At 46.1% G+C, this 16,345-nt stretch overlaps 1 protein-coding gene across 1 annotated transcript in view; it reads right to left on the bottom strand.

The window, feature by feature from the left end:
- Window positions 1-5,894: 5,894 nt before the first annotated feature.
- Window positions 5,895-16,345, bottom strand: part of SDR9C7 (short chain dehydrogenase/reductase family 9C member 7) — a 10,914-nt gene continuing 463 nt past the window's right edge. Inside the window, exons 2-5 of the mRNA XM_027767162.1 lie at window positions 16,241-16,345; window positions 12,891-13,149; window positions 12,123-12,286; window positions 5,895-6,731 (exon numbers count right to left, since the gene is read on the bottom strand). Of these exons, the coding sequence (XP_027622963.1) occupies window positions 6,514-6,731; window positions 12,123-12,286; window positions 12,891-13,149; window positions 16,241-16,345 (746 nt within the window). The 3' untranslated portion in view covers window positions 5,895-6,513. The remainder of the gene's footprint in view (window positions 6,732-12,122; window positions 12,287-12,890; window positions 13,150-16,240) is intronic.

Genomic DNA, 16,345 nt, shown 5'->3' on the forward strand with positions numbered 1-16,345 from the left:
TTGAAGTACAAGAGGTAATAGAGCCACATGCAAGGATTCTACTTTCTCCTTCAGTGAACTGAGAAATTCAAATCTCTTCTTTCCTGGCAAACGTAGAGGAGTAGGCATTTCTCTCCTTACACAGAAAGCTTTCTGAAATGCCTCCTAAGTGGAGTCTCAATTCTGCCTTTGAAAGTTATTTACTTGCAGTTTATTTTTTAATCTCTTGGTGGAAACTTACCCTTGATTATTAAATATTTTTCCTATCCTCACTCCTCCTGCTCCATGGCCAAATTCCAAAAGGAACATTTAATGCCAAATTTGGCATTAAAAGTCTGTATATCTATTTGTTTTGGTAAATTTAATTAAAAAGCAGTAATTATACTAATATTTGTACAAAAATATCTCAAACAGACCAACCAGAAAATAGTTTGATAATCTACCATATTACTTAGGATTTCTCTCTCTCCTCCTAACTGCTCTCAATTTTTGTTGGGGATGACAGGAGATCAAGGAACTTGCTGAGATTCAGGAGAAAGGCAGATGGGCCCCCAGGAAAGGAGGAACCCTTGAAGGACAGAATCTCTCCCCTCCCCTTGACAGTCTAAAAAAAAATGGAGAGGCTTAAGCAAGGCTGGTTAGGAGAGGTTTCAGAAGGTTCATGGTAACAAGAACAAGCCAATCTGGTGGCCAGAAAACTCTGCTGCAAATTGTGCACACAGAGATGTTCCCCAGGATGAAAAAGGCAATGACACAAAGAACAGGGTTTTAGAACTTGAAGAACCTGCTCTGCCAGTTGGTTACAGGGTCTGTATTACAATGACCCTTTCTGGGCCCCATTCTCTTCTTCATTAAACCTGGAATAGGGGCCAGACAGTAATACAGAAGAAACTCCATGTGTTGTGGGGGTGACCTACATAGAAGGTTTCTGGTTCAGGGCCAGAGACTTCCCAGAGTACACTGGGGAACTGGATGCCTGTCCTCTGGGTATGGATGAGGCTGGAGGTAGAATTCAGCATCAAGACCCTACTGGGGATGCTGTCTCTCTGTCTCTCTCTCTCCATCTTTCTCTCTCTGTCTCTCTTGCTCATGGAGTAAAGGAACAAATAAAAACTTTAAAAATCCTAGAATAATATCTACCTTTTAGGATTGTTGTGAAGATGAAAGTACTTAGGATAGGCACAATGATATCTATATGTTAAGACTCATCATACGACACACTTATATGAATGCAATTGGTTTTAATAAATTTTACTTTAATAATGGTGATGGGGGAAAAAAGTAAGCAGTCTCCCTAGCAATCTACTACATTTCTATCTTTTCTCTTCTTCATGGCACTAATCAGTGTATAAAATTACTTAGTTCTTTTCTTTACATGTTTAACCGCCCCCCTCCCCCCATTACAAAATAAACTCTTGGAGGTCAAGGACTCTATCTTAACTACTATGTAATTCCAACATCCGGAATCATGCCCAGCACAGCAAATTCTTCTGGACAGATTGGCTCACTGATTAAAAAATCATTCAGTGGTTCTACCTCAAAATTATATACGGATCTCATCCATTCTCATCATTCCCACCACCACCACTTTAACCTCAGGCACCATCTTCTCTTGCCTGGATTATCCAATGGCCTTCTTATGTGTCTCCTTGCTTCCATCATTGATCATTTCAGTCTTCACAGAGTCCCTGTGGTAGCCTTTTAAAAATGTAAATCAGATCACATTACTCCCTTGATTTAAAAAATAAGGAGAGGAGTCAGCAGGTGGCATAATGGTTAAGGAACTGGACTCCCATATGGCTGCTTGAAAATCATATTATGTGCACGTTCACACATACCCCAGATCTCAAGAGACAAGTGGAGAAGGTATTATGACACAACCATCCATCCCCTCTGGGGGGGGCGGGTAATTTCTCACTTTCCTTCTATCTCTCTCCTGAGAGCACATGTACCCTATGGCAAAAACCCTAAAAAAAAAAAAAAAAAAAACAAAAAAAAAAATAAAAAAAAAAAAAAAATATAAAGACTAAGAAGTTAAATGAACAAGAAAATGAAAGTCAATTTAAAACTTTATGAAAATTTAAAAGTTATATGTGCTTCAAATAGGAAATGAACTAAAACACTGGAGCAGATATGAATCTGTCTACAAATTTAAAAAGGACTCAACTCTTAATGATGAGGTGGAGGTATGACCCTCAGACTAAGAAATTAGGTCTTCGGTCTGCACAGGTTACCACTTAAAAGTCTGTTCTCTTGGACTATGTGCCCCTTGTAGGCAGTCTCTACTACCTTCCCACCATGGTGGGACATGCCCGTCTTCTGTGAGGTCACCCAGGGTCTCCTCTGCCTAAACATACAATGCAGCTGTAACGCTCTTCAGTCTTGCCATCTCCCAAATTGATTCCAGAAAGTAGACCCTTGTCCCTCTTGCTCTGGAAGCTCTAAGCTTCACTCTTTTCTCTCACTAGCCAGAGTGAACCTCCTCGTTGTAAGGGAAAAGTCCTGTCTATTCTGTTAAATATCTCACCCTAGATAAAGGGGAACCAGCAGTTAGCGTAATGGCTATGTCGCTGGACTCCCACGTAGTCGACCACGGTTCGTGTCCCGGACCCGGTGGCTTAAAACTCACGCCGGGCGCGTGTGCGTGCGTGCCCAAGATCCCGAGAGGAGAATGGAGGAGAAGGGATTGCAGCGTGACCATCCCCCCTGGGGGGGGGTGATTTCTCGCTTTCTGTCTCTATGTCTCTCTCTGTCTGTCTGGCGAGCGCACGCGCCCTACAGTGAAAATCTCTCCAAAAAAAAAAAGAAGGGTCAGATGGTTCCCTCCTTGAATGAGGAATGGGGACATTGGAAAAGTTAGCAATGAAAAACTATAAATTAACATCTCAGATATTATCTGTCTATAGTTTCTCTTTAATACATTCTCCTATCTTCAATAAAGTTTATCTCCGACCTTTGTTCCACCCTCTCAATGGCATAGAGGTTTGAGCTTTGAATTTTTCAGGGTAGTAGGCATTGGGACCGACTGTCCAACTTCTCCATCCTGTCCCATGATTAGGCCATTTATTGCAATTGGCCCCCCTCATCAGCGATTGAATCAAAGGTAAACAAGCCTAAGCCGATTTGGGTCGTCAGGAGCCAAGGAGAGTGTTGATAAGGGCTCTGAGAAACGTTCTCCATCTTGAATGCCATGGAAGGGCAGACTCTTCACCTTCAAATTGTGAGTGAGGAAGCACAGAGTCCCACTGCTGGTGGCAGTCACACCACAGCCTCAGGATAAAGCCACAACTGTGGGCAACAGAGTGAAGAAGAAAGAACCTACACCTTGATCAATTATTTGGTCATTGGGTCCTGCCCTCCCTCTTTACTGTTTAAGCCAATGTGAGTTGGCTTTCCTGTTACTTGTTGCTCAGTGCATTATACCTGGATCAGAGTCTGGTGTCAGGTGTAGAAGAGCTGTAAATAGCAGAGTGCAGTGGGTTGGACGTGGCCCCACCAAAAAAATGTTTACATGCCAATCCTGGAGCCTGTGGATGAACCTGTGGATTTCACCTTATTTGGAAAAAGAGTCTTTTTTTTTTTTTTTTTGAGAGGTTTTTGCTATAGGGCATGTGTGCTCGCCAAAGAGACAGAGAGAGACAGAGAGACAGAAAGCGAGAAATCACCCTCTAGGGAGGATGGCCACGCTGCAATCCCTTCTCCTCCACTCTCCTCTCAGGATCCTGGGCATGCATGCACATGCGCCCGGCATGAGTTTAAGCCACTGGGTCCGGGATTCAAACCACAGTCAACTACATGGGAGTCCAGTGACATAGCCATTATGCCAACTGCTGGTCCCAAAAAGAGTCTTTTTAAATGCAATTAAGCTACATTTTATTCTTTTCCTTTCTTTTACTTACTTTCTTTTTTCTTCTAGAAGACATTTTTGCTGTTGGGCGTGTGTACTCTCTGGAGAGACAGAGAGACAGAGAGCAAGAAATCACCCCCAGGGGGTGGATGGCAATGCCGCAGTCCCCGTTCCTCCATTCTATTCTGGGGATTTTGGGCACACATGCCAGGTGTGAGTTTTAAGCTGTTGGGTCCAGGACTTGAACCATAGTCCATTATGTGGGAATCTAGTGATATAACAACCATCATGCCATCTGCTGGTCCACATTTTATTATTTTTTTTCTCTCTCTTTTTTTTGGAGAGGTTTTTGCTGTAGGGTGTGTGCGCTCGCCAGAAAGACAGAGAGAGACAGAGAGATAGAAAGCGAGAAATCACCCCCCAGAGGGGATGGCCACGCCACAATCCCTTCTCCTCCATTCTCCTCTTGGGATCTTGGGCATGCACGCACACACACCTGGCATGAGTTTAAGCCACTGGGTCCGGGACTCGAACCGTGGTTGACTACATGGGAGTCCAGCGACACAGCCATTATGCTAACTGCTGATCCCAACATTTTATTATTTTCAAGTTTACTCAGATGTTAAAGAGGTACGAGTTAAAGACATTTTAATGAAAATAATTCACTTTTTACCTTTTTTTACATGAACATTCATCAAGATTAAAAAAAAAGTATTTGCAACAGAACTTCAGATGATTCAGAAATTTAAGACTTTTTTTTTTTTTTGGAGAGTTTTTTGCTATAGGGCGCGTGTGCTCGCCAGAAAGACAGAGAGAGAGATAGAGACAGAAAGCGAGAAATCACCCCCTAGGGGGGATGGTCACGCTGCAATCCCTTCTCCTCCATTCTCCTCTCGGGATCTTGGGCACGCACGCACACGCGCCCGGTGTGAGTTTTAAGCCACCAGGTCCAGGACGTGAACTGCAGTCAACTACATGGGAGTCCAGCGACATAGCCATTACACTAACTGCTGGTTCCCATGAAGTTTAAGACTTTTTTAAAAAGTTTATCTCGGGACCAGTTAGCGTAATGGCTATGTCGCTGGACTCCCACGTAGTCGACCGCGGTTCGAGTCCCGGACCCGGTGGCTTAAACTCACGCCGGGCGCGTGTGTGTGCGTGCCCAAGATCCCGAGAGGAGAATGGAGGAGAAGGGATTGCGGCGTGGCCATCCCACCTGGGGGGTGATTTCCTGCTTTCTATCTCTCTGTCTCTCTCTGTCTGTCTGGCGAGCGCACACGCCCTATAGCAAAAAACCTCTCAAAAAAAAAAAAAGTTTATCTCCATGATTTATTTGACAAAGTTACTAACTTTAGAAATTGACTCTCCTATAAATAAGAAAGAACCCTGGTCTGGGAGTCTGAACACCTGAGTTATGTCCCTGTCTTAACCACTAAGCTGTGGGGCTTTGGGCAGGTCATTTCCTGTCCTGAGCATCAGTTACTCCTTTTGCAGAGCTATCTGTGGTTCCCAAGTACCTAAGTACACCAAAATCATCTAGGTCTTTGTTACAAATACGTATTTCTGAGCCTAGTCTAGGCCTACTGAATCAGATTTTTTAACATAATTAGAAATCTATATTTTTGAAAAAAGAATTATTTATTTAATTTTATTTATTATTCTTATTATTTTAAAATTTGCTATAGGGCACATGAGCTCACGGGGGGTGGGAGTGGAGGAGAAAGTGAGAAAATAAGCCGCCTGGTCCGAGATTCAAACCATGGTTGGCCATATGGGAGTTTCACACCTTAACCACCACACCGCCCACCGGCCCAGGAGTCCGTATTTTGAATTAGCAGGTTGATTATTATGTACAGCCAATTTGGGAACTACTGCATGGAGATCTTAAGTGTCCCTGACAGCTCTAAAAATTTACTTTCTGATATTCTGTTCCTTCTGCCACTGTCCTGTCTCTGTTGCTAGATATTGTTATTAAACATAACACAAAATAAACAATAAAAAAAACAAGACCATGGTTTAATCAATTTTATAATCCCCCCCCCCCACATACATCGTACCTGGTAGGTAGCAGGCACTCAATACATTTGAAGAATCAATCAATGGGAATTAAATATAAATGAGTATTATTTCATGGGGCTCCCAATCACATATGAAGAGAGAAATCTAAAGAGAGAAACTTTTAAAACTTTTGCCTGATAGAACCCTGCACTCCCTGTCTGCCCTTCTCCATGCTTCAGTAATGGGTTATGTTCACAAGGTCAGTGCATATAGAGACCCAGCAGGAAGGTGGTTGAGACTCTCCCATGGGCTAGACTAACCCACCTGATTCCCAGAGGCAGGGACACCTGAGGTCTCAGGATTTAGCAGGAACTGGCTTTCCCCTCCTTGACTTTTCCAGGTCCAGAAAAAGCCATATTCTGACTGAGTGAAAGAGTCCTCGAGGCCTTGTCACAGGTCTCTGAACTTGCAAAGACCCCTGGATTTCCACAGGGTCTCAGCAGGTGGGAAGAGACATTCATCTTCTGTTAGAAGTTCCTGGTAAACTGGCCAGCAGGGGATGTCAGCCAAGACAAGCGTCCCTTTCGGCCAGTACCCCTGGGATGTCCAGTACCACCTCTCGTGACCCCACAATCCTTCCTCCCACCTACTCTTCTATACTTCACGACTGCCTCTTGAGCTTTCCCAGTTCAGATGCTGTCGGCTGGCCTTGGAAGGTACCGGCTCAGGATGAAGTCTGTCACAGCAGTGGGCAACTTGGCCAAGGGGAGGTAGAGGAGTTTGGCATCCAGGCCAGGGTTGTAGCGGATGCGGGGGGTCCGGGAAACAATGGCATGCTCCATGCTGTTTGTGACCTCTTTGATTTTCGGATCTGCCAGCTGCATCGTGTTTTGTAACTTGTCAGTATCTGTTAGAAGGTACGGAGATGAAAAGCAAAAGGCGCTGTTATCCTTCATACAAGAGGGTTCCTTTTGAGTTCCACCCAAGCTCCCTTTTTGTGAAATCTCCCGCAAAACTTTTCATATCTGCTGTATGCTCCCGGTTGTTCCTGCACACACACCGTTAACAGATTATTTCTCTCCCCAAATTCGGCCACTGTGCATTGAATTCCTACTATTGCATTAGATTAGCAATGAGAAGACTGTGTGTGGTTAGTTCGCTAGCTGGGCCCTTTATTAGTTCTAAGACCTTGAGCTTAAACTTTCATTATCTCCAAAATGGGAATAATAACACCTGCCCTGGAAATAGCAAAGAGAGATCCAGCAGGGGGCGCAGTGGTGGTGGCACTGAACTCCCACATAGTTTACTGCTATTTGAGTCCTAAACCTGGCAGCTTGAAATTCACACTGGGCACGTGTCAGGGTCTTATGGTGGTTGGTGGCAGGATGGTGTTCCCAGACTCTAAGGAACTCCCTTTTTGTTTCCTGGAGAGAAAACTGCTGTGGTGAAAAAGACAAAATAATTTTTGGGTCTCAAAATTGCCACGCTAACTTACAGACAGTCTACAGAGCAACACATACCCAGAGTGCTTTTCAAGTCACTGGATCTGGGACTCGAGCTGCATAGTCAGCTATGTGGGATCCATGTGCCTTAACCAGCACACCATGGGCTGGCCCTGAGGCACTGTCTTCCATTGCTCTCTCAGATAATTATTAGCGCCTATCTAGTGCTGGGCACCCTACTAGGCACAGAGTGGGCAGGAAGACAGATCTGAGCCCCTGCCGCTCCCCTGACAGTAAAGAACATGGGCTTCGGATTTGGGTGTCTGGGAAAATGTTTTTGCTATTGTGGGAATTAAGCAAAATAAAGTCCCTAAAGTATCAGGGACCATATTCTTGGCACTTTGGTTGGCCCCAATAGCTGAGTTTCTGTCCCATTCTCCTATGCCAGGGACAGATCCTAGGATTCTGATCTAGATGGTCTCCAATAAGAAAGAGGATATAAAAGGGGAATTTCTTGATGGCCTCCCCAGCAGAGTTGAGATGAAACAAGAAACTTGTCAGGGGGAGGGGACTGAGGAAGGAGAAATCAGAAATCAGACCAGGACCGCCTTTGATAGCTACATTAAGGAGTATGGCTCTTATCCTGAAAGTGTTGGAGAATCTTAAATGGCTCTGAAATGATCTGATCCAATTTGCATCATTGCTGGAAGGCTACTGCGGAAACCCAGGAAGGAGTGATAAGCATGGTGGGGGAAGGAAGTCTGTGCGTCGGGAGGGAAAGACTGAAGAAATATCTAGGAGTGGTTATTCAGCACCACTGGGCGCAAACTCTAGCAAGCTGCCGTGGCCTACCAAGCAGGCCCCTGGCTGGGTGAACTCCAGGACGAGCCCTCACATTTCTTGGAGTCATTTTTATCTATACCCAAAATAGAACCACATTGGAAATAACTAGTTAATAGCAACTGGCATGGTAACTGGCATGGACTCACTCCTGAGCTGGCACACAGACCGACTGGGCAGGCTGCGAACAGACTGCAATATTCTCATACTCACAGACCTGAAGTCTGGAGCCACAGCCTGGCTTGGTTAGCATTGCTTAGGAGAAGCACAGCTCCCACCCCCGGCCAGTTTCTTGTTCGTGTTATTTTTATGAGGTACAGTGTATGCCTGTGCATGAGAGAGAGAGAGAGGAGCATGTTCAGCAGAGTCTCATCATGCCTCAATCCCCTTTCCCCAGTTTTCTAGCTCCTTAGGATCCTGAGTGTGGGATGTTTGCAGGCCAACTCAGGGGTCTGAACCCATGGTTGACTATATGGCTTCCAGCCTTGCAGGGCATTTGTGCTACTGCTGAGCTACAGCAAACAGGCCCACACTTCTCTCTTGCAGACTAGTTTTTGTTGTTGTTTATTTATTTTTGCAGAGGTTTTTGCTATAGGGCGTGTGCACTCACCAGAAAGACAGAGAGAGACAGAGAGACAGAAAGCGAGAAATCCCCCCCTTCCCGGGGGAGGGGATGGCCACATCACAGTCCCTTCTCCTCCATTCTCCTCTTAGGATCATGGGCACGCACACACACCCTCAGCATGAGTTTAAGCTACCAGGTCCAGGACTCGAACTGTGGTCAACTACATGGGAGTCCAGTGACATGGCCATTACACCAACTGCTGGCCCCCAGACTAGTAATAATAACAACAGTTGAGGTTTGCTGAGCTCTCACCATGGCTGAGTTGTGTGCATTTTTATTTAATTATTCTAACAATTCATGAGATTATTATACTTTGTAAATAAATAAACAGAAGTTTAGAGAGTTATGTAACAGGATTAGAAAGATGCCTGGAATCCAGATCCTGAGTCTACACGGCCTCCAAGAGAACACACAGCTATGTCAGGTCTCCAGAATGTGGCTCGCACATTTCCTTCGGTAGGAAACATCTGTTGTCTCTTTTCCTTTTAGTCAACTCCTATTCATCATTCAAAACTCATTAAGGCAGTAACTGTCACCTCTGAGGCTTTTGTGACAACAGAACTAAGCCTCTCTCTCTCTTTTTAAAACAGTTTTGCTATGGGGCATGTATGTTTGCTGGAGACAGAGAGAGAGAGAATGAAAGTGAGGAAGCATCCCTGAGGCAGGATGGCCATGCAGCAGTCCCTTCTCTTTCATTCTCCTCTTGGGATTTGGGGCACACTTGTACATGTACTTGGCATGTTTTTCAAGCTGCCAGGTTTGGGATTTGAACCATGTAGTCAGCCATTTGAGATCCACCCACCTTCACCACCATGCCCCGGTTGGCCCAGAAGTAAGTCTCTACACTGCTGCTTTTTGATTTTACATGTGACCATTATGTACAATTTTCTGTACATTATATTTGCTCTCAGATCTGCTCTGCTAGATTACGGGAGGCTTTGACTCATCTCTGTACCCCAATAATCACTGGGTAACTACAGTGAAAATTAGAGTGCAGTCACTTGGAAGAAAGTGTATTTAAAAGTAGTTGATGATATATTTGATGCAATCCCTATCAAAATACCAATGACATTCTTCACAGAAACAGGAAAAAAAGTCACAAAATTCATGGACCATAAAAGACTGAAAAGTCAAACCAGCCCTGAGCAAAAAGAGCAAAGCTGGATGTATCACACTACGTGGCTCCAAAGTATTCTGCCGGGGCTATCAGATGCACTGCGCCTACTATAGTTACTAACTCACTTAATTCCCATGACTCACTGCAGGCGAAAAACTAGAATACCTGAGGCCAGCAGGCAGCAGAAATCTGCAGCCAGGCCGCCTAGTTCAGAGTCTAATTTTTTTCTTTTTCTTTTTGGAGAGTTTTTTCGCTATAGGGTGCGTGCCCTTGCCAGACAGACAGAGAGAGACAGAGAGACAGAAAGCGAGAAATCACCCCCCAGGGGGGATGGTCATGCCGCAATCCCTTCTCCTCCATTCTCCTCTTGGGATCTTGGGCACGCACGCACACGCGCCCGGCGTGAGTTTTAAGCCACCGGGTCCGGGACGCGAACCGCTGTCGACTACGTGGGAGTCCAGTGACATAGTCATTACGCTAACTGCTGGTTCCCAGAGTCTAATTTCTTAACCACAACAGAAAACTGTCTCTTGGGGATTGTGAAACCCACGTAAAAGAGGGGGGACAATCTGGGTTTGAGAAATGTGGGAAGACTGCTGAGGCCCAAGGAAAGCAGGAACAGAGCTGGGGGCATGGCTGCTTCCCTGTGGCTCAGAAAGTTCCTGAGCCGGCAGAGTGCCAGCACTACCTTGGCAGCAGCTGGAGAAGGGGAAAGGCTACCAGAGAAGCACAGCTGATCGTGCCAGCACCAGCTTCTACTGACAGAGGTTGCCCTGCTCAGCGGCAGCTTCAGGGGTGGCTCATAGGGCTGGTTTCCCTGCAGGCCCTTTAAGTCAAGGAATGAGAGAACTGGGAAGTCTTGTGGATCGTCCCTTCCTGTATCCAGCTGGCTCAGTTTTGAGATAGATGCTCTGAGTGAATGTGGGGCCTCTGGTCCTCAGAGTGGCCTTTGTCCCACCAGGAGATATGCCACCAGGTCTATGGGTTGATTCCTCCTCTGCTATGCTGCCAGGCCATGTTCTCTCAGGTTTCCTAATGGCCAGCACTCTATTCATCCCCAAACCACAGGAACAACACAAAGTTTGTTTGTTTGTTTGTTTTTAGAATTTTTTTTTGCTATAGGGCACATGTGCTCACCAGAAAGACAGAGAGAGACAGAGAGACAGAAAGTGAAAAATCACCCCCCAGGGGGGATGGCCATGCCTCAATCCCTTCTCTTCCATTCTCCTCTCAGGATCTTGGCCATGCACGTACACGCACCTGGCGTGAGTTTAAGCCACCGGGTCCGAGACTCGAACCACGGTTGACTACATGGGAGTCCAGCGACATAGCCATTACGCCAACTGCTGGTCCCCAGAGTTTTTAAGCAGCACAGTAAAGAGCTCTGGTGCCCCTTCTATTCCCCCAAATCCCTAAAATTCGCCAGAGAGAATTCAACTAAGGAAAAGAAAGGGAACTTTAGCGACCTATTTAGAGACCCTCCCTTTTAAATACCTGCATCTTAATTTTCCTCTTTAACAAGTACTTTTTTTTATACTTCATGCACACACACACACACACACACACACACACACACACACACACACACACACACACACACACACACACACATATATATATAATTTGCCAGACAGAGTGTGCACTCACCAGAGAGGTAGCGGGGAGGTGTAGGAATTACTCCTATTTGGTCACTGCTAATCCCTTCTCTTCCATTTCTCCATCTGGATGGGATTTGGGGCCTGCACCCACACAGGTTTTTCAAAACCCCCACTAGAGTCTAGAACCATGATCCATCTCTCTTAATCACCAGCCATGGGCTAGCTTGATCTTCATATGCCAGTCTTCATGGCAACCTTGTGAGGTGGGTGCAACCATGAGGTCCATTTTATAGATGAAAACATGGAAGTCATGAAGACTAGGTCTCCTACTTGGTAAGTGAGAGAGTCAAGATACGAACCCACACAGTCTGGCTCCAGCAGTTAAGCTCTTAACCACTGCTTAATACTAATCGTAGTGCATTTTCACCTCAATTACCTGTGTAGCTTTGAGGGCAGGTGCCATGAGTGGGCAGTATCTCTCCTAACCCACCATTTCCTCAGCAGTGATGGTTCTGCCACTGCCAGTGGTTGTCACTTGGTCCCTATCTTCAAACCCCTGCTTTGTCACTAGTGGTCTGGATCCCTGAACAGACCACTTTCACTCCATCGTCTATAAACTGAAAGCCAGTCAATGACCCTCCAGGTCTCCCTGCCCTCTCCCGGCCTGGGGACTTACAGATGCGGAAGTACTCCTCTCCGTAGCTGTCCCGTGTCTCCTGAGGCAGCCGGTCCCACAGCTTTTGCATACGCGACTCCATGCCCTCCTTGCCTAGAATGGATGTCCGGTAGTTCCCCGGCTCTATGATGCTGACCTTCACACCAAAGTAGTGGAGCTCACGCCTAGGAAAGAAGACTTGGATTCAGGCTAGGTCTCAAGATGACAGTCACTGGGGAGAGTCACATCACATCCTGTCTCCCCAGGAACCCAGAGGTGTTCCACCCCATTTCTGCCCCTGGTCTGGGCATGGCTTTCATGCAAATAAGCTCTTCTTCAGGGCTTCAGCCCTTTCCCAAACTGGTCTTGCATCCTCTGGGAAAACCCAGCAGGAAAGAAGTCAGAGAAAATCTAGGCCAAGGCCTTGTTTCCCACCAGATCCCTCCCACTCTCAGCCCCACCCAACACCCATATGGTGAAAGCAGTGAAGGGATCTATGTAAGGCCTGCATCCTCTTCTGAGGGTCTCCCAGGTCTCTCCACCTTGGGGACTCTGGCTCCTTCTCTCTCAGGCCCAAAGAGGGTTTTGCTAATTCTGGGCAGCTCAAGGGAAGGCTCACCTGATGCCTCCTATCTCCAGCCCATCTCTTCTCATCCCTTCTTCTCTTGTGGGGGAGGGAGGGTTTCTGGTAGTATTTTAGCTTCCTCCCTGCATAATTCTCCTGCCTACACTCTGTCATCCCCAGCACAGGATTCCCACACGGAGTGGCTTATACCAAGGCCCAGTCACCTGATGCTGTCAGAGAAGGCCTCAACGCCAAACTTGGAGACACAGTAGCCACCACCAATGACAGCCACACGACCACCAGAGCTGGACATGTTGACGACCCTGCCCCGGGCTTTCTTGATCATGGGCAGCATGTGGAGAGTCACATCGATGAGTCCCACCAGGTTCACATTGATCACCTTCACAAAGTCCTCCTTGGTCAGCCATTCATTGGGACCACTGGGTAGGCCCACACCAGCATTGTTCACCAGGGCCCAGAGGCCTGGGGGCAAGACAGAGGGAGGGAGAACCATGTAGAAATCAACAGTGTCTCTGGGCAATCTCTAGGTCCACTTCCTACAGCTGAAGGACCTAGGATGGCTGAGCAGGTGTAGTAGGCACAAGATGGCCAGGCTTGGGGTGTGGGGTGAGCAGCTATAACAGCTTGAGGAAGCTGTGCCTTTACTAATTAGGTTTCCCTGAAGAGATGATTTTCTGAGTTATGTAAGGTCTGCCATCTAGCTGGGGCTCTAGGCTGTAACTAGTACCCAAGCTGTTAGCTCTGGGGTAAAAGAGAACATTTTCATACCAATGAATTAATATTTGAGTTCCTTCCCCCCGGTCATGCTTGTCCCTCTATTCACTTAAGTGTAAGAAATCAACTTCATTTCCCATACTCCCTCAAGTTAATCCATCCATTCATTCACTCATTCATACTTCATTCACACATGCATTTATTCTGTGCCAACTACCAGGCAAAGGAGACATAAAATGAGCAAGATGGGGTCTTATTCCTCAAGGGTCTCACACATCAGAGGGGAAATGATAATATTTATAAGTAAATGGATAAAACATTTAAATAATTATAGAAATTATTAAAAACATAATTATAGAAAATGTGGTAAGGATTGTCTTTGAGATATTTTAAACTGGGTTGGTACAGAGGGAGAAAGACAATGTTAAGTATTGTGATTCGGCTCTGTAAGGCCTTAGGGTTGGAAAGGCCCAAGTTTAGTTCTAGTCCTACCTCTAACCTTGGGCAAGTCACTTTCCATCTCTGGGCCTCAGGGTTTTCATCACACTAGATTAGACTGTTTTTTTTTCACAACCTGTGTTTTTTGTTTGTTTTGTTTTTGTTTTTGTTTTGCTATAGGACATGTACACTTGCCAGAGACAGAGAGAGATTGAGAGAGAGAAAGTAAGAAATCACCTCCTGGGAGGGATGGCCATGCACGCACATGTGCCTGGAGTGTTTCAAGCTGCTGGATCTGGGACTCGAAGAACAGTTAACCATGTGGGAGTCTAGTGCCTAAACCAGTACACCACCTGCTGGCCCCCCAGCTGTTTAACCTTGCCAGAGGAGGGAGATGCAGGAGGAAGTATTCTTTCATTTATTTTACACAGAGCTTTTAGGTAAAATTCCACTAGGTGGAGGGTGATGCTAAAAACAGAAAGCCTAGTGACACAGGCAGAATAATGCACCCTCAGGATGTCCCATGCTAATCTCTGGACCCTGTGAATATGTTGGGTTACATGGGAAAGAGGTTTTTAATCAACCGACCTTGGGTAGAGTTGCTTGATAAGCCCAAGATAATCATAAGGGTCCTTCTAAGTGGAAGAAAAAAGGCAGAAGCTAGAGAACCAGAGAGACAGAAAAAGCATGAAAAGGACCTGGCACAACCTTCCTGGAAAAAGAGGCCATGAACCAAGGAATGCAGGTGGCCTCTAGAAGCTAGAAAAAGCAATGCAGGGGCCAGCAGATAGTGTAGTGGTTAAGGTGATGGACTCCCACTTTTTTTTACGTGGTTCGAACCCCAGATGTGGCAGCTTGAAACTCATGCCAGGCACGTATACACGTGTGCCCAGAATCCTGAGAGAAGAATGGAGAACAGATTGTGGCATGGCCATCCCCCTTTCTGTCTCTGTCTCCCCAGTGAGCACACATGCCCAATAACAAACGACCAAAAAAAAAGGATGAAAGAAAGAAAAGGCAATGCAATGCGTTCCCCAGAACTTCCAGAAGGACCTTGCCATGCCAATAGCTTTGGTCTAGCCCAGTACAGCCCATTTTGGACTGCTCTCCTCCAGAACTACAAGGTAATAAATGTGTGTTAAGTTACTGTGTTTGGGTTTATTTGTTACAGGATTAAGAAACTAATCTATCCAGTGAGTCAACATGAGTGGCTCAAGGCTCAATGTAGGGAGGCTGGCTGAGGCAGCCTGTTAAAGAACAAGATTCACCTTTGCTGAATTATTCATTAATTAGTTAATTCAACAACTATTTATTGAACACTTGACTAGCTGCAAGCATTATTCTTGGTACTAAGGAAATGGAGTAAATGAAAGAAAGAAACAAAAACGGCTGCCCCCAGGAAACTTTATTCTTGACAGGAGAAACAGACTATAAATAAGGAAAACTAGTAAAACGTAGCATACAAGAAGCTTTCAAAAAGCTCATGGAAATGTATACTATGAAAAAAACTATACCAAGATTTTGAAACTTTTTGGCACCAAAATAAACTCGTGTTTTAATTCCATTTCCCACGAACTTTTGAATTCCCCATGTATATCGTATGGTAATAAATGCTAAAGAGAAATAGCTGAGAGTTACTGTCTGGCTTCTCCTGGGCCCCCGGGCTCTACTGTGCCTACCTGTTCAGGGGTCCTAGCCTAGGTCTTCTGGGAGTAATGACTCCTCCCAGGCTGCTGCTTTTGCAACTGAGCCATCCTGTTCCTCCCATTCCTGCACCCACACCCTGGAAGTTCAACGTGCAAGTTCCCATGCAACCCTGGTCCAGTCCCAACTCAATCCTCTTTCCCCAGGGAGAGCAGCCACTCTGACATAGGCACTTGCCCCAGTGTCAAACCAAACCTCCTGTCTAAGGAAGAGATCTCTCCTTTCTCCACCCATGCAAAAACATGTACCCCCATTCATGGGGTCCAATCTTGTGACCCCTGTCCTCTTTCCTTGTTACCCCTGTCCTCTTTCCCGAGCCTGATCCCAGCAACAAACATGCTCATATTTCTATAGGAGGTAATAGTTAGGGCTACTGAAGACTCAGAGGGTCATCTTCATCTTTGGAGGTTTGAACCTATGGAACACACTTTCTCTCCCCTACCTCCTATTGCCATCTCTCTCCTGGCCCTCTAAGTTTCCGAGGGTAGATACTTCTCTAGAAAGTCACTATTTCAGGTGAACGGGCTAACCCATGCAGTCAGGTTCCAATCCAGTGGAGCCAGAGCACCAGCCCCTTTCTCTTCATAACCTGTCCCACCCGCCTGGACAACAGGGTCCTTGATACTGTCAGATACTATGGGGGAGAAAGGGAGAGAGGAGAGAGAGAGACTGAGAAAGCCAAATGCAGTCACCCCACCTTGCTCGCCCACTTGGTCCCTCACCCACTGGGCCGCTGCCCGGATGCTCTCAGTCTTGGTGACATCCAGTAGGGTGGTCTGCAGCTGGTATCCGGTATCCTGCT

The sequence above is a fragment of the Tupaia chinensis genome, unplaced genomic scaffold (genome assembly GCF_000334495.1).
Source record: "Tupaia chinensis unplaced genomic scaffold, TupChi_1.0 Scaffold143970_1, whole genome shotgun sequence".
Lineage (NCBI taxonomy): Eukaryota > Metazoa > Chordata > Mammalia > Scandentia > Tupaiidae > Tupaia > Tupaia belangeri.